The 22,423-nt window shown below is 38.8% G+C and overlaps 1 protein-coding gene across 2 annotated transcripts in view; it reads right to left on the reverse strand.

Annotated features, from left to right (window-relative positions):
- The window catches only part of rptor (regulatory associated protein of MTOR, complex 1), a 425,184-nt gene that overhangs the window by 12,487 nt on the left and 390,274 nt on the right, over positions 1-22,423 (reverse strand). For both annotated transcript variants that reach the window (XM_081381619.1, XM_081381620.1), the window contains 3 exons: positions 17,477-17,524; positions 8,040-8,146; positions 1,946-2,073 (listed from right to left, as the gene is read on the reverse strand). In XM_081381619.1, the coding sequence (XP_081237745.1) occupies positions 1,946-2,073; positions 8,040-8,146; positions 17,477-17,524 (283 nt within the window). The remainder of the gene's footprint in view (positions 1-1,945; positions 2,074-8,039; positions 8,147-17,476; positions 17,525-22,423) is intronic.

A 22,423-nucleotide genomic window follows, 5' to 3' on the forward strand; every position in this document is an offset into this window, starting at 1 on the left:
TTACTTCAATTTCATTAAGAATTTTATGCTCTTAAAGTATAGTGGCTCCCTGGCTGCATGCAAATTAATGAAAAGGAACTCAAAAACAGTGTGACACAGGAAATGTCAGCCTGAGCTGTGGGACACAGAGGTGGAGTGTTTAAAGGTGCATGAAAGAAAATAAATAATAATGCACGGAAGAGAGCTGACGAATGTGACTAGCAGAGGGGAAATCTTGAGTGTTTGGAAATGCTAGCACTGGAGGGAGCTGTTAAATTAGCATTATTTATATATTCATAGGGATTTTTATGACTTAATTACACTTTCTCATGGAATCTGCAGGTGATAGTGTGTGAACACATGGAGGCAGCTGCGGCTCGTCTGTATGGGCAGGTGGGGCAGAGCCCCACCAAAATATTCTTACACTGACAGGTAAAATAAAGAATTTTGTATCAAAATATCCAAAAAACTACTTGCAAAGTGTTATATATTTCTTTCAACTGTGTACTTCCATTATCCTAAATGTTTCCAAGAATTTGTAAATTGAGAGTAATTCACAATTTTAAAAAGTGCCTAATTTTGCACTTGCGGGTAGTTCGGTAGAATTAAATGTCCTTATTCCTTTATATCCGCGGGACTTGCGTGTGGCGCTCATATATGTCTCTCATTAGCAATCGCGCCCTGCTTCATACCACAGTCATGTTAAAAAACATGAACGTTTTCACTCATCCATAAACATTATTAGATCCATCAGCATGACGGCAAGTTCTATGATTCCGCTTATCACTGCGTCATCAACCTAAGCCTTTGTTATTGTAAGAGGTTAGCGACCCCTAGCGGCGAATTTTTTTTATTGCATATATTGTAGCTTGAATTAATGATAAATTAGATATGTGTTCAGCATTCTGCAACAAATATTTTTCGGACTTTCTATACTATCGTAAAGTGAGCAGGATATATTAAAATGTAGCGCATGGATTCGGCAGGCATGTATTCATGATACTAAGTGGGGCAGCCGGTCTCTGAGCCCTCCCTAGCTCTACAGTTCCCCACAAATTTAAATCTGTGGTGAAAAATGGAACTGCAGCGCGCTCTCGTAGAGAGGCATTGGGGCAGATTTCTGGCTGCCCCGCTTATTTTCACGTGACGTTACGTAAACCTCGTTCCAGACCAAGACGATATCAGTCCGCCTCAGCTGTGTGTCTTTATCAGTTCAGTAACTAGTTGGCATGTCTGTTCTTCTTGTGTGGAGTAGCATATCAAATTAATGAAATTAAAAACCCTTTAGTTTAAACATGCTCATGTGAATAGCCTTTATATACAGTATTTCTTTTGTGTTTATTTTATGTTTGTTCTGAGAATAGACATGACTTTTTTCCTTACTGGAATTCCTAACTTGTAATAATCTAAAACAACATTCTGACGTAATAAAAAATTTAGCAATTCTAAGATGGCATTCTATGCATTTGTCGTGTATTCTTAAGTCTGTCAATCATCATTAGAGTGCCACCCTCAGGCTGAATAACACAAGGATATTAGAATTCTGTCAAAAGTGTGTCTAATGTTCACCGATTAGGATACAAAGCTTACAAAATGTTTATCATAAACTAGCGCTAAGACCCAGAATGTGCCCTACCCAAATTTATGGCCAGGAACTGCTACTGCATGAAGGTGTGACAGATTGTTCCAGATACTTTTATCCAACCAATATCAAATGCAAGACAAACGAACCCAGTGGTGCTGGACAGGACTTGCCTGTAGCCACCAGTTTTCATCAAGCCAATTAGAAATGATTTCAGATTTCAAGACATCTGAATTATGAATTCATACTAGTTGTGGTGGCACATCAGAGATGAATATTCAATAATATAACTCTTTTTAAAGGATTCTGTGATTTGATTCTCCCCAATGCTCAATAATACAATTGCATATTAATACAATTAGAGCTCTGTAAAACGTGATACACCATTCGTTAGGTCCCATTCTGCGGTCGTACACCCGAACAGATCCGTCTCCAAGACCTGCAGCTACAAGTGACCGCTGAGGATCACATGACAGGCTGGTCACACAGCTGTCTGCTCCTGTTGGGATGTCCTGCAACACAGAAAGCTGAATGAAAGGCTGAAAGGTGTGCAGTTTTCATGCCATGTGAGACAACAATCTAAAACCTCAGGGCTTAAATTAGATCTGCAAAATCACCAATGCAATACATGTACATCTCAGAATACATGTCAAGCTTCAGTGCTCAAAATCATAATATTATCATAAAATTATTATTGAATTATGCCTGAAAGTGCACCAAATGTGTGAGAGAGACCAAGCCTATCCATGAGAACTGAACTGCATGATCAGTTTCAGTCTTCTCTTGTGCTTCACTTCTGTCCAGCAAGACGTCTCATAAAAGCAGTTCTAACCGCACAGTAAAATACTAATTTTAGAGATCCCACTTATTTAGACAAATTGTGAAATAATTAAACTGAAGAATACTCACCAAAACAATAATACAAGAATCTGCAATATTAGTTAATGGCAATTATGAAAACTCTCAGAATAGTTTTTAGAATGTTATTGAATATGGCAATGTTAATGTATTTGGTCTTGGCAGACTAGACATGCTACGCTGCTGCTGCAGAGCAAGTATGAACTTTCTACTGCTAATAGATATACAGACAAGCTGCTTTGAGCATGTAAGATATGCTGCTACTGCATAAATATACATACATAAATCCTGTAGTAGATCTAATCAGGTGGAGTTGGGAAAGATGGAGGATTTCAGATGAACTTTGATAATGCACTGCAGGACTAGGCTTCAGTAAACACTGAACCAGACTATTTAATAGTTGAGGAAACAATCTCATTGGCTGCAGGATCAGCAGAGGCTAATCAGCTTGTGCCATGCGGTAATGATGTGATTGCTTGCAAATTGCATTTAAAGGACCAATCAGCCTGCACCCTCTAGAGTTTCATGACTGCACTATATATTCAGGTCACCCCACAGATTTACCATATTGTTCTGAATATAAGACAATGTTTTTTTCTTGGAAATACATCTGAAAAAATGGGGTCGTCTTATATTCGGGGTCTAAACTTTTACATGTCAACAATACACCCGCAACAATAGTGAGCACCAAATATGTGTAGAACGAGTGTTTCCCCCAGGACTGATAAACGTAGCGGAGTCAAACAACTCTCATTAAGCAACCAAGAAATACGGTGTCAAAGTTTAATGTTAGAAGATGACGAGCCCAAAAAGACAGTCTTAAAAATGCTAACAGTTAAAGAAAAGCTTACTGCGGTCCTAAAAGCAAGCACTTCGAAAAAACTGACAGACAAGTGTGTCAGTACATTGCCAAAAAAAGAAATGAGGGGATGCCCATAACCAGAGCAGTCATCCAGCTGAAGTCACTAGAAATCGCCAAAAAGCATACCCACCAGAGAGGCCCATCATTTCTTATTTCGGCTACATACTGATGCACTTGCCTGTCAATATCCTCGAAGCGGCCGCTAAAAATGATGCAAAGTAATGGATTAGCGCTTGCCCTCCGACTTCAGGGAGAACCTGATGTCTTTTCAGCGCTATGAGATCGGCCTAAGGAAAAAACATTCATATCCTCTGGATCAGATAATGCGGATCAAACACCTCTGTTTTTTGACATGCCAGCATCTGTCACTGTACATAAAAAAGGTGAGAAATCAGTCACAGTGAAATCTACTAAATGAGAACTTCAGGTTATTTTTATGGTAGCTATGCAACAGTGTTTATTTCTGAATGTGATTGTTGTTGGTACATTTTACCAGTATTTACCATACTTTAAATACAAAAATAAAAATTTAAAAATGACAAATATGCAATATGAAAATTACTTTCAAAAAAAGTATTTTCTTTAAAAAACAAGATTTGCTCTCCAAAAAGCCTTTTTCCAAAAGGTACATCTTGAAAACGGGGGTCGTCTTATATTCTGAAAAATACGGTACAATAGGATTTAGGTCTAAGCTCTGGATGGGCCATTCCAAAACATAAATCTTTATTTGCCGAAACAATTATTTTGTTGATTTAGATGTGTGCTTTGGATCATTGTCATTCTGAAAGGTTGAAAGTTCTCTTTATTTTCAGCTTTCTTGCAGATACCAGAAGGTTCTGTGCCAAAATCGACTGGTACTTGGAGCTATTTATGATTCCCTACATCTTCACAAAGTCAGAAAAGGCTTGTCTTGCCACCAGTACTTGCAAGAAAGAGTTGCAATAGCCTCCTTGAATAGTTTACTCTTTGTCTTGTGATTAATTTTGGAGGAACATTTTTCTTGATAATGTCACTTTTGTGCCATATTTCTCCACTTGATGATGACTATCTTCACTGTGATCCATGGTATATCTAATTCCTTGGAAATTTCATGTAGCCTTCACCCGAGCGATACCTTTCGACAATAAGATCCCATTGATGCCTCATAAGCTTTTTGTGGCCCATGGCTCTTGTAGTAGTATGGAGCTTAAAATATGACAATATGATTTGAATTTGAATTGTGTCAATTTTAATTTTTTACAAGTGTAATCTAACAAAATTGAATTTTATGTGGTATTTTAAATTGTTCTGAATTTGATTTCTTTAAACGAATATTGAACATTTGAAATTTAATGAATTGAAATGTTTTCATGGCTGAATTTTTTAGACATGTATTTTCAAACAGCTATTTTTTTTGTTCTGAATTCTTAGACTGCAAATATTCCGTTTTAAAAAATACAGATTCAAGTTTTCAAGATGAAGAAAAAATTCAGAACTTCAAATTCAGTTTTCTAAAATTCAAACCGCGGAAAATTCAGATCTTACAGAAAGTAGGTCACAGGTCATCCACAGGGAAGAGTAAAGGATCTCAGAATAGTCGAACAGACCATTTTGGCTGCACTGCAGTAGTTTTCTGCCGCAAACGCGGTGGTGGTTCAAGAGAATCCGTGTATCTTTCGTTCAGTCGTTTTTTTATTATTATTTGATATTAAGAGTACAAAAATGAGAAAACAGCTTGAGTATTAGATTTCTAATATTCTAGTAATAATAGGCCACTGCTGCAGTTGCACAGAGCTTACACAACTTAACGTGTGTATTGCAACTAGCTACATTTCATTTTCTCATCAAACAACTAAACTAACGAATGGCTTGGCACAACAAAAGAGCCTAGACAGAGCTTTCTCTCTGAGACTCGACTTAAGTATGAAGCCTTCTTTATATTAATAGTTAGCATCCACATGTTACATTGCAAATATGAAAACTTTTGATTGAATGAGAGATGCGATTTAAATAAATTTGTTTAGGCTTGGCGTTTAAAATAGGCTAAATGTTGTTTGTAATAAAGGGCACAATATAGGCTATTTTTATAGGCTATGTAGCCTATATATTATTTTATTATACATGGGTACTTATTTTTCATTCTTGTTGTTCTGCATTCATTTAAGGATTTGTCATACAGTAAGGGAAAGTAAAATAGGCTACACATAGCCTACATGTAAATAGTGTTTTATCATGTAAATGTTGTATTTTATTTACAGGTCTTTTACACTATTGCTGAATAGGCTAATATTAAAATGCGTTTTTTATGACGATTTGACACGCGCGCGTTTCTCTTTCAACATGATCCGGTGTTACTTGCACTCATGTGCATGCGACTTATTTTCTGGCAAATACGGTCAGTTAAAAAATGTTGCTGTGTTATTGCAAAATGCATAGAGTGGAGACCATTTGGGCAAAAAGCAAACAAACATATTGTGTTCATTACCACCACCCACATTTGGGCTTAATCACTGTTATTATTAGGGGGTCCTTGGAAATGTATTTAGGTGTAGACAAAATCAGTTATGTTTATTTCATAAATATGAACGTACCTCGCATCTCCCGGACACTAGCCGTTAGTCTACTTCTTTGGCCTATTTTTTTTTAGCTAGCCAATTCTCTAAATCTGTGTGGAAAAGCTGCGGAGCGCGGAGAGAACGCACAATGGCTTTGCTTTGAAAGTTTTTTTAATTTTTTTTTATTATTATTTATTTTGGAAGTTTAGTTGCCAGAGAAAATAACACACAGTTTTGTTTGACATCAATTGATACTCAATATTAATGAAATAAATAAATGTAATGTCAGAGAATGCACAAAGCGCATCCTTTTGAGATGTAAATTATAATAAATTTTAATTAAAATAAAACACACAAGGCCTACATCATAAAACTCAGAAGATTATGTATTTTAATATATTATATTATAATACAAATAAAAAGGCTTCATACTTCAGTCGAGTCTCAATATACACGTATAGGCTAAATCAGCGTCTTCACAGCAATTAAGGGAAACGTTTGGAATAACAAGTAGGACTGTGCGGCACAGCTTGCCCTTTATATTGTACAACAGACCAATTAAATTAGGCTGAATAACTTTTTATATGTTTGGTTGACTGTGTTTTATTTTGATAATGAACAGTCTGCGATATGAAGCAACGCCAGAACTGATACTATGTTGTGTGAGAGCGGGATGCGCCTGCGCCATCACTTGGATTTGTTCCACTGCTGGGAAATAACTTAATACTCTGTTATTTATAGTCATACAGATAATATGTCATCATTCGAATTTTTTTTTATTTGTGTACATTCAAAATGACTACAAAATATCATGCCATTGAAAAATAAATAAAACAACATGATGCGCTGCTTTAGTGCGTCTCGATCTCCTTCAAGATCTTTCTGGCGCACACCAAAAATGAACCAAAATACAGCGAATAGCCTTCTTGGTGCGCCTACTTTTGAAAGTCAACATTTAGATTATTTAACGTTAAATGCATTATATATGCCTGAGTCACTTTGGAATAAATCACAGCGTGTTTCATGATAAAACGTGACTTAGCCTACAGTCCGAAAAATAGGCTACAGTATAGGTTATAGCAAATTCAGACCAACTGCTGGTCTACACAGAGAGAAAGCTCTGTCTAGGCTCTTTTGTTGTGCCGAGCCATTCGTTAGTCTAGTTGTTTGATGAGAAAATGAAATGTAGCTAGTTGCAATACACGCGTTAAGTTTTGTAAGCTCCGTGCAACTGCAGCAGCGGCCTTACTAGAATATTAGAAATCTAATACTCAAGCTGCTTTCTCATTTTTCTACTCTTAATATTAAAAAAAAAACAAAAAAAAAACGACTGAACGAAAGATACACGGATTCTCTTGAACCACCACCGCGTTTGCGGCAGAAAACTACTGCAGTGCAGCCAAAATGCTCTGTTCGACTATTCTGAGATCCTTTACTCTTCCCTGTGGATGACCTGTGACCTACTTTCTGTAAGATCTGAATTTTCCGCGGTTTGAATTTTAGAAAACTGAATTTGAAGTTCTGAATTTTTTCTTCATCTTGAAAACTTGAATCTGTATTTTTTTTTAAACGGAATATTTGCAGTCTAAGAATTCAGAACAAAAAAAATAGCTGTTTGAAAATACATGAAAAAAAAATTCAGCCATGAAAACATTTCAATTCGTTAAATTTCAAATGTTCAATATTCGTTTAAAGAAATCAAATTCAGAACAATTTAAAATACCACATAAAATTCAATTTTGTTAGATTACACTTGTAAATAATTAAAATTTACACAATTCAAATTTAAATCATACTGTCATATTTTAAGCTCCATATAGTAGCATGCAACCAAGATGATATCAGAAAAATCGAAGTAGTATTTGGGAAGTTATTGGAGAAGTATCTGGAGTTAATCACAGTCACTGCGAGAATCAGAGTGAAGACAGGTGTGTACTATTTCACGTGAGCTTGATGATTCTCAACACAGCCACATAACCAATTATAAAAGGGTGTGCACATTTATGCAGTTAGGTTATTTTTATTTTTTATTTTATCAGTTTTTCAGTGGCATTAGATATGTTGTAATTTTTACATTAAGGTGCAAAAGTTTTGATATTATTAATTTTTACATCACAAAAACCAGCTGTTTTAACAGGGTATGTAGACTTTTTATTTCCACTGTAAATGATCGAGCTACAAAGCTCGCCTGGGAGCGATGTGTGCGTGTGTTTGTGTGTAGTACCTGCACTTTCATTTCTCTTTCTGTGTCCCAGATCCGGATGACTCGAACGTCACCTGACGTCATCAAGAGGCCAGTCTCCTGCTCCCAGTCCACCACCATACCTGCACCTTCAAGAGAGTAGGGGAGGTTTCACGCATACAAACTCAAATATATAACTCCCTGGGCCCTCCTAACATGTCTGTTCATTACGATAAAAGATAATACAATCACACTCACCTGTTTTTCAGAATTATAAAACATGGATTAATGCATCATAATTTTGTCTCAACATTTTCATGAATTGTGTCATAAAACACTCAATACTGCATCTTTAACCTCTTGACTAGCGATTATAGACAGCGACAGTAGACTTAACATTTTTTTTTTTTGGTTGTGTTCGGTTTTTAATCAAGACTCCAATTTTAATGCTCTCTTCAGGAAATAATTCACATTTTGGTAGCTGCAAACTGTGTACCCTCATTTCTTGTATTTAATGTAGTGTGGGTCACATTTTCTCTTGTGTTTACCTTGTTATATTTATGGTTTTCAAGGATAAGGGCTTGTGTATGTGAACAGACACCACACACCACAGTTTTATGTGCTTGCTGAACATTTAATCTCAAAACTATGAGCATTAATAGGGAGTTGGTTCTCCCTTTGCTGCTATAATAGCTTCCAATTTTATGGGAAGGTTTTTCATTATAAGTTGGATCATGGCTGTTGGGATGTTCAGACACAAGAGCATGAGTGAGCACCAGGCATTGATTTTGCCATTGAAATTCAACCCAAATATGATCAGTAGGGTTCAAGTGCCTGATGTATAAATGTACAAAATGGCCATTCATGCACATATCAGGATTTACAAAAAATAAACTAAATAAATAAGTGTGCACTATTCGCAAACTCTAGACCAATGTTTACACATTTGTAAACTGGTGCGAATGAAGTAATGAAGTAAACAAAATGATTTTAAACTCTGTTTTCCATTTGATATAGCCTACAAATTTATATTAAATATGCCACTCTCATTAATGGAATTAATCCCTCAAATTAGATCAAATTATTATCCAGAAGTGAAATATATTTATGAATTTAAATAGAAATATTTGAAGTTGATGCGCTGCTTTTAAACATTTTTCCTGTGGAATGCTGCGTTTTAATGTTTTTAATGTTTTAACTACAGAATTACACACCTAAAGGATTATTAGGAACACCTGTTCAATTTCTCATTAATGCAATTATCTAATCAACCAATCACATGGCAGTTGCTTCAATGCATTTAGGGGTGTGGTCCTGGTCAAGACAATCTCCTGAACTCCAAACTGAATGTCAGAATGGGAAAGAAAGGTGATTTAAGCAATTTTGAGCGTGGCACGGTTGTTGGTGCCAGACGGGCCAGTCTGAGTATTTCACAATCTGCTCAGTTACTGGGATTTTCACGCACAACCATTTCTAGGGTTTACAAAGAATGGTGTGAAAAGGGACAAACATCCAGTATGCGGCAGTCCTGTGGGCGAAAATGCCTTGTTGATGCTAGAGGTCAGAGGAGAATGGGCCGACTTATTCAAGCTGATAGAAGAGCAACTTTGACTGAAATAACCACTCGTTACAACCGAGGTATGCAGCAAAGCATTTGTGAAGCCACAACACGCACAACCTTGAGGCGGATGGGCTACAACAGCAGAAGACCCAACCGGGTACCACTCATCTCCACTACAAATAGGAAAAAGAGGCTACAATTTGCACGAGCTCACCAAAATTGGACAGTTGAAGACTGGAAAAATGTTGCCTGGTCTGATGAGTCTCGATTTCTGTTGAGACATTCAGATGGTAGAGTCAGAATTTGGCGTAAACAGAATGAGAACATGGATCCATCATGCCTTGTTACCACTGTGCAGGCTGGTGGTGGTGGTGTAATGGTGTGGGGGATGTTTTCTTGGCACACTTTAGGCCCCTTAGTGCCAATTGGGCATCGTTTAAATGCCACGGCCTACCTGAGCATTGTTTCTGACCATGTCCATCCCTTTATGACCACCATGTACCCATCCTCTGATGGCTACTTCCAGCAGGATAATGCACCATGTCACAAAGCTCGAATCATTTCAAATTGGTTTCTTGAACATGACAATGAGTTCACTGTACTAAAATGCCCCCCCCAGTCACCAGATCTCAACCCAATAGAGCATCTTTGGGATGTGGTGGAACGGGAGCTTCGTGCCCTGGATGTGCATCCCACAAATCTCCATCAACTGCAAGATGCTATCCTATCAATATGGGCCAACATTTCTAAAGATTGCTTTCAGCACCTTGTTGAATCAATGCCACGTAGAATTAAGGCAGTTCTGAAGGCGAAAGGGGGTCAAACACAGTATTAGTATGGTGTTCCTAATAATCCTTTAGGTGAGTGTATATTGAGATGGTCGCATGATAATATCTATTTAATGATACATTCTAAATAGCAAAACAGAAGATATTTTCACAGGAATAATGATCATGCATGCTTGACTCTGACTAGATGGCTTAGCAACTGTTAGAAACTCAGAATCGAAGACCAGGAGACGTTGGGATCACGTTCAAACAAAGTTTAAACTTAGCGTGTTGTGCTAGCAATAACGATTTAGATTGAAGCTAGCGATGTCAGGTTAATGCAGTGGTTCTCAATTCTAGTCCTCGGGACCCGTTGCTCTGCACATTTTGTATGTCTCTCTCTTATCTGACACACTCAGTTCAGTTCATGGAGTCTCTCCTAATGAGCTGATGATCTGGTTCTGGTGTGTTAAATAAGGGAGACATACAAAATGTGCAGAGCAGCGGGTCCCGAGGACTGGAATTGAGAACCACTGGGTTAATGTGTGATGTTGAGTGAGTTATATTTAGCAGTATAAACAACAAGGAATGATAGTAAATAATGATTCAAAACAGAAAAATATACGAAGCTTACAGTCACAAACCAACGCAACAGCAGCAGAAGCAACGTGGCAGACAGGAGCAATCGACCAGGAGCAATCGAATATCGATCGAGCAGTCAATCGAGTAACACTAATAGCGAGATACAACCACGATCGGATGTATAGAGCAAATCATTTGTCAAATCATTTGCAGTGACATTTTAGACAATAGAGGGTATGCATTGGCGTCACTTTCCCACCAGAACATGCCCCCTCGGCCGGACTGAGTGGCAAAAGAGCTGCTGCGTGACTGGATTTAATAGGGAAAACTGTGAAAATGCGAGTAAAACAATCGATTATCAGTTTAAACTAAAGGTTGGACTCGATATATAGTGTTCCTTACAACTTACCAAAGATCCAGTGATCCATGGATATTGGCATGCAGCCAAGAATCGTGTTACCTGACATTTATATGAGCCTGATTTCGACGCCAGGGAAATAAAGCAAATTTGCATGTGAACGCTTTATAAAAATACAATATGTTGCTTTATAAAAATACACAGTTGTTTCATATTGCAGTGATCCATTTGCTTCTCTGTTCTGTAGCTTTCGGCAATCTGTAAAAATATACCTCAGATTTCTTGTCAAATCTAGTTGTAAAGTCAATCGCAAAGCTCTTTCCCGTTTTAGATGTTTTGTGTTTTTTTCACGGCATTCACACTGAAATCCAATGCTGCTGCTGAGTCTTTTTGCCACTCAGTGGGCGTAACCGCAGTCACTCCGGCCGATGGTGATGTCACACGCATACCCATCTATTAAGTCTGTGGAAGGTGTCATCATTAGGCTACTGTCTGTCTGCACAATGCGGCAGCAGTTGTACAGTATTGTGTCATCGGATCTATGGCCCGTTCAACCACCCAAAGACTTTGTGAGTGTCTGTCATTATACTGCCTATGTTGTGTTGGAAACTCAGAATCGAAGACCAGGAGACGTTGGGATCACGTTCAAACAAAGTTATTCTTTATTGAGCGCAGCTGCGGTTCGTCCAACATAATCTAAAGTATATAACTGTACATGGTGTCTTATAGGCATTTTAGGAGGAGGGACTTTTGAAGGTGGAGACAAATTCAAACAAAGCATGTAACAGGTTTAGGTAACAACCTAGACTGAGGGTCTGGCCAATCCTAATTCAATCAGCATAAGGCTCCAAGAGCCATTTGGGCTCCGAAAGCCATTTGCAGAACAAAAGGTGAGATTCTCAGTGAATCATTCGTGTGCTAATCCCATCAGTCTGAGTGAAGTACAACCCGCTGCTCTGCACATTTTGTATGTCTCCCTTATTTAACCCCCTGAGGTCGACGGTATCGCCGGCGATATCAGCTCGCTTTTTTTTTTATCAGTGTAAAAGAAACACATAAATACTCTGTTGACTTTGATTTTCCATAGGAGTTTCATACATCAATCGATTCTGTTAAATGTGTATTATTTTTGTGTATACTCACAAAAATAAGAAAGTGTTGTGTTTTTCGCCAAATAAAGAAAAAAAGTTCTGCCTTCTCTCTGTCCGTGTAGTCCATTCTGAAACGCGTCCGAAAATGAATCATAACTCAGCGAATACTTCTCACACAGACATGTGATATATGTCTTTATGAAGCTTGAAATCTCTTCTTTTAAATGAAGTAATTTATATAAAAAACAAATGTTTTCAACTCATGTAATCCGTTTGAAAGCAAGGAGAGGTACCGTTTTTCCTTCTCCCTTCATTATCTCTAAATGAGCTGCGACCGCCCCGCCCCCGGCGCGATTCACATGTAAATAGTTAGGTGATCTAGTATGCATCGCATACGCCCCCCGATCAATGCCATAAAAACACAGTTTCTTCATCAGACTTACTGATTGTTCATCGCGTTTTGAGTATGGCACGCTTCTGCGGCTTCTCCGCCCTTCAGATGATTCTGGACAGCGAGGAAGAATGCATCTTTTCCTCAGAGGAAGATGAAGACTCGGACGACGAACGGCTGCATTTTGAAGAGCGAATTGATCCCGCCGAGGACACAATTTCGGAGTAAGTTTTACTGTTATATAATTATTTTTCTGATAATTCAGACTATATCTGCTTAGTGTTGGCTAGCTTTTGGCATCTTACATGAAAGATTGCATAACAATATCCCTTAATATTCGTGTATGTGCTCAAGTGTAAACTTTTTCAATGTGATAGGCTATTACTCTCTAAACATATTTGTATATTAAATATATTTCACTCAGTTTTGATTAGCTTATAACACTGATTATCATGCTAAAATACTGCCGGATGTCTTATGTACCTTATTTGTGAATATCTGCTTAAGTGTAATGTGATTTAGTCTAAATATATTTCAGCCTCCGGTAAAATATATGATAGCCTAGGCCTACTGTCTAAATACTAGACATTATATATATATATATATATATATATATATATATATATATATATATATATATATATATATATATATATATATATATATATATATATATATATATAGTTTTGGTTAAACTATCACACTGCTTATCATGCTTCAATGCTGCCTTATGCACAGATGTTTGTGAATACAGGTGTAAATGTTTGAAATGTAGTGATGTGCTGTTCGCGAACGATCCGTTCATTGCGTGCGTCACTAAATGCGTGCGGTCTTTATGGCTCATCAACAGATATTCGCGGCGAAGCTGTGATATTTCTCTGTCCTATGGACCATCAACAGATATATACATAGATTGTGCGTCCATAACAATTAATTGCCCATCAGTTTACTTTGGATAATGTATGCTAAATATTTTCTTTGTTGTTGTTTTTTAGTAATATGGCTGCAGCTAGCTCTCCTTCTCCAGCACACTCACAAAGGGGCATGCAGTTCAGTTCTCCGTATGATGGAGAATCTTCCCGAGTAAGTCCACAGACATAATTTTTACAGATGAAATATAATTGTTTACATCATCATAATATAAAAGTACATATTCTTGTGTGATATTACAAAAACTGTTGTCTTTTTTTATCCATGGCCATTAGTGATCGATAATGATAATAATACAGTGTCTTTGATTGTGTTATCAGTATGCTCACAGTGTGTTTTGTTTTGTTTTTTACAGATGTGACAATGAACCTGTCCAAGCACCTGTCCCGAAGAGAGCCAAGGCTAACCAGCATCTTTTTTTTTTTTTTTTGCTCGCACCTTTTACGAGTCCATCAAACAACTTAGGTGAGTAGGATCAGTCAACAAGGAATTACATGTGATAAATGCAGGGGTATAGTCAAGCTGACGGGGAAGATTTCAGTACTAGAGACACGCATCCAAAATTTAATCGAGGATAGGGCTTTAGATACTGCTTTGGATGCGACTAGCTTAGTGAACTCTGTACATTGTTCGGTTCCGGCTGTAGAGCCCATGCAGCAGGGCAATTGGGTGACGGTGAGGCGCTGTAGTCGCGGGACAAAACAACGCTCTTCCGTTCCGATTACAACTTCAAATAGATTCTCCCCACTCAGTGAAACACCCACTGAGAATCATGTTGAATGTGCCTAAGTTATTGGCGATTCTATTAAACGGAAAGTGAAAATAGATTCACCACCCACCATAGTCACATGTTTGACGGGAGCCAGAGCGCCTGACATCAAAACAAATTTAAAAGTGCTGGCTAATGCTAATCGTAAATTGTAAATCATAAATCGCCCAGAAGTGCAAACTTAATTTTTCCATCTTAAAAATATATCTAAATTGCGTCATATGCTCTCATTGACAAATGCGGAACAATTAGTTAATGCGTTTATGACATCAAGGCTAGATTATTATAATGCTATTATGGGTGGTTGTCCTGCACGCATAATAAACAAACTACAACTGGTCCAAAACGCAGCAGCTCGAGTTCTTATCAGAATCAGGAAGTATGACCATATCATACATGATTATACCACCATATCAGTGTCAACACTGCATTGGCTCCCTATTAAACATCATATAAATTTTAAAATATTGCTGATTACTTACAAAGCACTAAATGGTTTAGCTCTGCAGTACTTGAGCGAGCTCTTAACGCATTATAGTCCTTCACGTCTATTGCGATCTCAAAATTCTGGCCAGTTGATAATACCTAGAATATCAAAATCGACTGCAGGTGGTAGATCCTTTTCCTATTTAGCACCAAAACTTTGGAGCAGTCTTCCTAACATTGTCCGGGAAGCAGACACACTCTGTCAGTTCAAAGCTAGACTAAAAACACATCTCTTTGACCTAGCATATACAACACATTATAGACTTCTATAATTCAATGTTAGGCTGCATAGATTAGGACAGTCGGAACCGGGAACACTTCCCATTAATCCTGATGTACTCGTTACATCATAAGAAGAATGGCGTCTACGCTAATATTAGTCTTGCTGTTTATCCCGAGGTTTACCGCAGTCCGCCGGATCCAGGCTGTATCCAGAACTGATGAAGGACCTGCGCCTGGAAGTGACGACAACACAGTCCTGAAGTGTCGTCTAGTCTCTCCCCTGTGAAGTCTCTCCCCAATCTCTGTTACTTTAATTTCCTATTGTCAATGTAAAGCCGCTTTGGTACAATCTACAAAATCTAGCGCTTTTGTTAAAAGCGCTATATAAATGAAGATGACTTGACTTGACTGCATGCAGTAGCGTAAGTAGATTTGTATTTACTGGAATAGCCAAACCTGCTAATTACAAGCTGGGCGTCCACACGTCTATTCACATTATTCTTAAAGTAAGAGCGGGCGTGGCCATTGTAACTTGATTGTGTCGAGGCTTCCGGTCTCATCCGCTTTCATTTATTTAAGCTGTACAAAAAAAGTCCATTATGCTGCTTGATATTGTAAACTCTTACTTATTATCATATCATTTTAATTTATTATTGTAATCATAAACACACTGGTTTAAAGCGCAAATTATCTTACTATTTACAGAATATTGTTATTCTTTTGGTCATTTACCTACAGCGGCAAATGAATCGGAAGTGCCCACATAAACAAACAGAAAATATTTTACTTCTATGTTGCTACATAAGGTGAATAACTACGGGCTTGAGTAGGGTTTATTTTTATAAACAACTCATTGTGCACACGCACACTCTCTTAGATTTTAGTCAGAGCGTTGAGAATCCATGTGTCTGGGTCAACTCACTTGATTAGGACATAGACTGAGAATGAGAGATTTCAGGTTCAGGTTGGGTTCTGTCTTAAAATTTGACAGTACTCGTCAGGTCACAGCTTCAGCTTCAGCTTTCACGCTGACATCACCTTCTGAATGGTGAGAGGGGCATTTTGTCCTGGCTGTTCTGGAGCCCTGGTTCAGTTCTGACTGTCTGTCTGTCTGTCTGTCATTCTCTCATGCTGTTCAATCACTAGAGCAGAGAATACCCTTATGAGTGTCCTAAACACACAGCCAAAAGTTATGTGGATCAGGACACACTGTGATGCTGAAATTTAAGCACTGCTGCCCTACTTTCAAAACTTCTGCTGTCTATCAAAAATCCAATCTTGGGGAAGAGAAAAACCTCCTCACACTCATCCCTCCAAACACTGCTAAGATATAAGTGGAGAAGCCAAGGGAGAATTTCACATCAGAAAAAAAAAAAAAAAAAAACCTTTATGAAGCACATTCATCATGAGTTTGGTTTGTCTTCACTGGTCGGAAAATTCCGGTGTTATGCCTAACTGAATGAGCTTGAACCTAATTAAGTAACATAAATTTTCAAACAGCTCAACTGAAATGATACGCAAAGAAAGACATTTGTGCATAGCGCACACACAGTATATATAAATATAAATATATATATATATATATATATATGTGTGTGTGTGTGTGTGTGTGTGTGTGTGTGTGTGTATGTATATGAATGTATGTATGTATATGTATATATATATGTGTATATATATATACAGTATATACATCTGCCAAGTGAACTATATGATACTTGCATTTTACTCTTATATTCATATATTTTATAATGCACATTCATAATCTACATTTTATACTCATATATATTTTATGCAAACATTTATACATTTTGCTCTCACGCAAATGTATTAAAAATATACATATTATAAATAATAAATGTATGTAAGAAGAAAATATATACATTATTTAGTCGCCCAGACATGCTGATGGTGAAATTACTCAGGGAATATTACTAAAATTAAAAGGTTACATAATATTTTATTGCCTTTCTTCATATGCGTGTTATAATAAACAAGAACAACGAGAAAGCCCACACGAAATCCACGTTTCAACAAAAATGCCCATCAATTGTAAATTCCTACAGATTCCACATCCCTTGTGTGTTTGTTAATTTTAGCTAAGAGATTAAAAAACAAAAAACAAACAAACACATTTTCCAATTAAATACTGGACAGATTTGACTTCCACCAATCAGAATTGAAGAAAGAACAAAAAGAGCCAATCGAATGGATGTAGAGAAAAATGTTAGGCTATAACTGGAAATGGAAAAACATTAGTGGCTGAATCTCACATATGCAAACACCAAACAGAGGTGAAGGAAAAGAAGAGAGAGAAGCACTCACCTCCCTGCTTACTTCTGTCAAGATAGATTGAGACCCGTCGGGCCAAACCTGTGAGGAGAAGAGAAAGAGAGAGGAAGAACACAGGAAGGAAATCAGGAGGCCTTGTCAGTATATCAGCCAGAGGACAGCACAGTGTTATCAAACACACACCAGGATGTGATCTGTGGCCCTAACCCAAATGGTGCACTTCATGCGCACTTGTGGTCTTACAATTGCCTTTGTGCACAAATGTCATTAAAATCCACACAACTGTAGGGTTGTCCTGTCTTTCAATTTAGGCTTTAGTGCTTGAGAATGCCTCCTTTGTGACCATCATGCGTTCTCGATGCACACTTGGACTACCAACAGTCTATGTGGCATTACATCACCAAAGAGTGAATTTAGAGGTGGTATGCAAGGGTATAAGGGTACTGAGCGTTATCACACTCACACACACACACACACACACACACACACACACACACACACACACACACACACACACACACACACACACACACACTTTTACATGGAAGCAGGCTCTTGCATTCACTTTTCTATTGTTGAACGCACACACATGCGCACACATAGTGCGAGAGAGAGAGAGAGAGAGAGAGAGAGAGAGAGAGAGGGGGGGGAGAGAGAGAGGGGGAGGGGGGGAGAGAGAGAGAGAGAAAGAGAGGGGGGGAGGGAGGGGGAGAGAGAGAGAGAGAGGGGGAGGGGTGAGAGAGAGAGAGAGAGAGAGAGAGAGAGAGAGAGAGAGAGAGAGAGAGAGAGAGAGAGAGAGAGAGAGAGAGAGAGAGAGGATGTCCAACCATATTCCACCTGAATTTAATTCACCCGTATACTTTATCTACACTCACACACATACACACTGCAGGAAAGGGATGGAGAAAAGGCTGTGGTTTCCCAGCATGACATCTGCCAAGTAAATCAGGTTTTCTCACTGGGAGACTGAACAGCAAGGGAGATGCTCATCCAAAACTTTGCTCATCCATCTTAAAGAAGCACAGACGTGAAGGAGCTCTTTAGGAAAGCCAGCGGCTCAAGCATTTATTTGCGTTCTGATGTACGTGACTGAGATGTCCGGACATTCAGTCTGGAGGACATTAAGGTTTTTATCTTGAAATAATTATTTACTGAGTTATTTTATTTTTATTTTATTTTTTTGGTTATGCTCTAGATTTGACCTTCGGGCAGTGCTGATTGTATGAACTCATATAGAATCACCCCAATTTATTGGCTGATATAGTGAAATAGTAAACGTGCCATCTGCTGCTCAGATTTTCTACCGAAGAAGCCCCCCTCAGCAGCGAGAGGATCTTGGCAGCGAACGCAGCATCTTGTTCCCTATTCAGAGAACATGGTAACCCGAGTAACCCAAGATGTTCTCATAGGTTCACTCAACACTGCGTAGCAATGACGCAATGGGAACAATATACCACACAAGCTAAGCGGTGCCAGATCTGGCCCAAAGGGACTTCTCTTAAAAGAACCTGGGAAGACGTGAGACTCCTAGTAGAGTGAGCCCTAATACCCAGAGGAAAAGGGAGCTTCCGCACCTCATAAGCCAAAGAAATCACGTCTCTCACCCAATGAGAGATGCTGTGCTTAGAAGTGGCAAGCCCTCTGTGGCTGGCCCCAAAGCACACACACAACTGAGACGACTTGCGCCACTGGCCAGAGTGGTCCACATACACCTTTCAAGCCCGAACAGGGTGAATGAAGCCTCTCCTCCTCCGTGGGGGCAAAGGGAGGTGGACAGAAAGAATGAAGCATGACTACTTGAGAGCGGAATGACGTGGGCAAAACTTTGGGTACATAACGAGGCCTGGGTCACAGAAACACCTTCACAAGAAAACTCTGTGCAAGGCCAGATCTACTGCACTGTACACCAAGACATGAAAGACCTTCCACTTCAATGGTCTCCCGAACATCAGCGGGAAGACCAGAAGCCACTAGCAATCGCCCCTCATCAGCCACACCCATAGCTTCCAAATCTCGGGTTGAGGTTGCCAAATCCTGCCCTGGAACTGAGACAACAGAACCACCCTTCCACCAGGGAGCTCAGCTCTGAAAACCACACCGTGCAAGCCACTCTGCTTTCGAAGACTGCACTCCAACCAGTCAGGGAGGTGTCTGTTGTGATAACCTTATGGCGGCAGACACCCATTTTGACCCCTTGTAACAAAAAGAGAGGGTCTTTCCACCTCCAGAGAGCACAAAAGCACATGCACGAAACTCTCAGCAGGCAGGTTGCTGCCATGAGAACCAGAAGTCTACCATGTGCTCACCGTGACATGATGGCCGAGCCTGAAACGGGCAAAGCATGCATCGAGACTGGAAACTAGAGCATGGGCCAAGCGGGCCTGCATTGAGAGAGAATCGTCGGCTGCGGACCCAAAATCCTCCAAATCCTCTGTGTGCCTCTGGACTGGGGCATAAATAATTGTGGAGAAATTCCACAGGTGAATCATCCTGCTCGCTCTCCATAGCCTCGAGCTCGACATCTGATCCCCAGGCCTTGGATTTATGAGGGGCCTCAGCCGATTTATTTGCCAGAGTTACGGCGGAGAGCGGATGAATCCTTATCAAAGAAAGCAAGCGAAACTTGCAGTCAGAAGCGGCATAAATAGCCTCATGTGCATTTCACACACTTACCATGCAGGTTGTCTCTTGCAATGAAGCGAGAGCACAGCGGCTGGCAATGACGAAGATTCATTGTGCTTCACCAAGAGGAGAACAAAGCACGTTCCACTAAATGCGGTTGCTGGTGCACAAAATTGAGAATATCCAACAAAATAGCTTAACTAGCATGGGCCAGATAAACTACTTCTGAAGAGGAAAATCTGAGGAGCAGATGGTGGCTTCACTATATCAAGAGCGGTGCCGGTGCCATAGACAATAAACTGGCTTGATTCTGTACGGGTTCAGACAATCAGCACCACCCGAAGGGTGTTTCCATTGCATCATGGCAACGCATCGATGAGTCAACTTATGAAAGAGAACTACTGGCCAACAGCAATAGGCATGTTGAACACGGGGAGATCTTTGTCAAAACAGTATCGTAATAAAGGTTCAGTTTACCCAAAAATAAAAATGATCATTTACTCACCCCTCATGTTTCTCTAAACCTAAACCTCTTTAACAACAAAAGAATAAATGTCACAGTTACCATGTAGTATAGAGTGGCATTTACGTTTTATAAAAGTAGTCCATACAACTTGTGCACTATAATCTAGTATATAATATAGTATACTTAAGCAGGGGTTCTCAAAGTTTTTGGGGCCAGGGACCAGGGACCTTTTAGGGCAGTGTGTCTCAGCTGGTGGGTTACAAGACCGTTTTGAGTGGGCCGCAGAGTGTGCAGTCAAAGAAACGAAAAACAACCGTAATACAGTTTTTCTGATGCAAGCCTTTTATTTTGAAAGATGCGCATGAAAGCTGTTGACAATTCTGTCAGATGCAGTTTAAGTAAAGACTGCCTGAGAAAAACGCGTTTCCCAGATTCAGTATCCGCGGTCAGATGAGATGTTGTCAGGTTATACGTCAGTGTCATTATTCTAACGTTCTTTTCAAAGTCTCTCACCTCCGAAAAACAAACTTTCCTGCCCTGGCAGCCGTTATACTGAGCTTGTAGCGTGCACTGTTCAACAGCATGCACGAATGCGGCAGCGCACGACTCTTACTAGATAAATATTGTTTTAGAAAAATATATTTCTAAAAATACTCTTTTAGAAATTGGGTCAAATCTGAATAGGTGATTTGATTTGAAAAACAGAATAGTTTCTCTCTTTTTGTGCACCTTCATTGTTTTTTTCAGACCTTTTTTCATTCTGCATATTTCATAATGCTTCATCAGACACTATACTTTTCATGATTTTCCTTGAAGAATTTGAGAGATTTGCTATTTCAAATCTAATTATAAACGTTCACAGTCCAAAGCCACGTTTAATATGTGGTTTCGAGAGTGTGCGGCTTCCTGGCAGAAATGGAAATGTGACAATGTATGATCACGGACCAGTTAAAACTCATGGAAGAGATACCTTTTTAGTGTGCTGCTTGTTGCATTGTGTTTGGTTAGGAAAGCAGAAAGTTGAAACCCTCAAAAGACTTAGGTATATCTTATATGAGGCTAAATATTTATAGTGCTTTATTTGTGTGAAGTCACTATGCTTTCAATGTATTGGAAAGAGCTGCATAAACATTTAAAAGAAAAATATTTTATGGTCCACAGAAGATAGTACTTGTGGTTAATAGGGGTTTGGTATTAGGGTTAGTAAGAGATTTTTGGGTGAACTAACACTCGTATTGCTGACAGATGCCATGTGCCTCCTTTCCAATGACAGAGGATGCTAGCAAATGTATTTACAGACATTACGGAGGAAAAGTGTAAACAGATTTTGCTGTGGGATTACAGTGATAGTTGTTTATTAATAAAGGAAAGCAAAAGAGTGTCTAAGAAACTGTTACTATATGCAGGGAAAACAGGAATGAGGAACAACACTAAGAATTATGAACACTTATGATTTCTATTTAAGCTGCTGATTTTTTTCTGCTTCATACTTAGAAGCAAACCTTTTCATTTTATAACTGAGGTAAAAGAGCCATCTAGCATGGATTAATATAAGACAAGCTTTCATGCAGAAATGCATTCATGAATTTTAAATTTGGCTAGCAGTCATAAGGTCATAAGGACACTTTAGGATTTACCTCTATTTTCTGTACTGATGGAGTTTTGACCCGGCTCAGTGGTCCTCGAAAACCAGTTGAAATGACATTTTAAATGAGATCAGGTGTATGATATCTTTATGTGAGGAAGAGACGAAAATCTTTCACTGATAATCTGCATTCCGCCAATGCTGTGTTTGCTATGGAACACTGTTTACTAGGCAGCATATACCTGAAATGGTATGTGAAACCATACAGAATATGTAAAAGCTTAATTTGTGCAATTTTAATCCAGTT

Source organism: Scardinius erythrophthalmus, assembly GCF_964197995.2.
Source record: "Scardinius erythrophthalmus genome assembly, chromosome: 12".
In the NCBI taxonomy this organism is placed as follows: Eukaryota; Metazoa; Chordata; class Actinopteri; order Cypriniformes; family Leuciscidae; genus Scardinius; species Scardinius erythrophthalmus.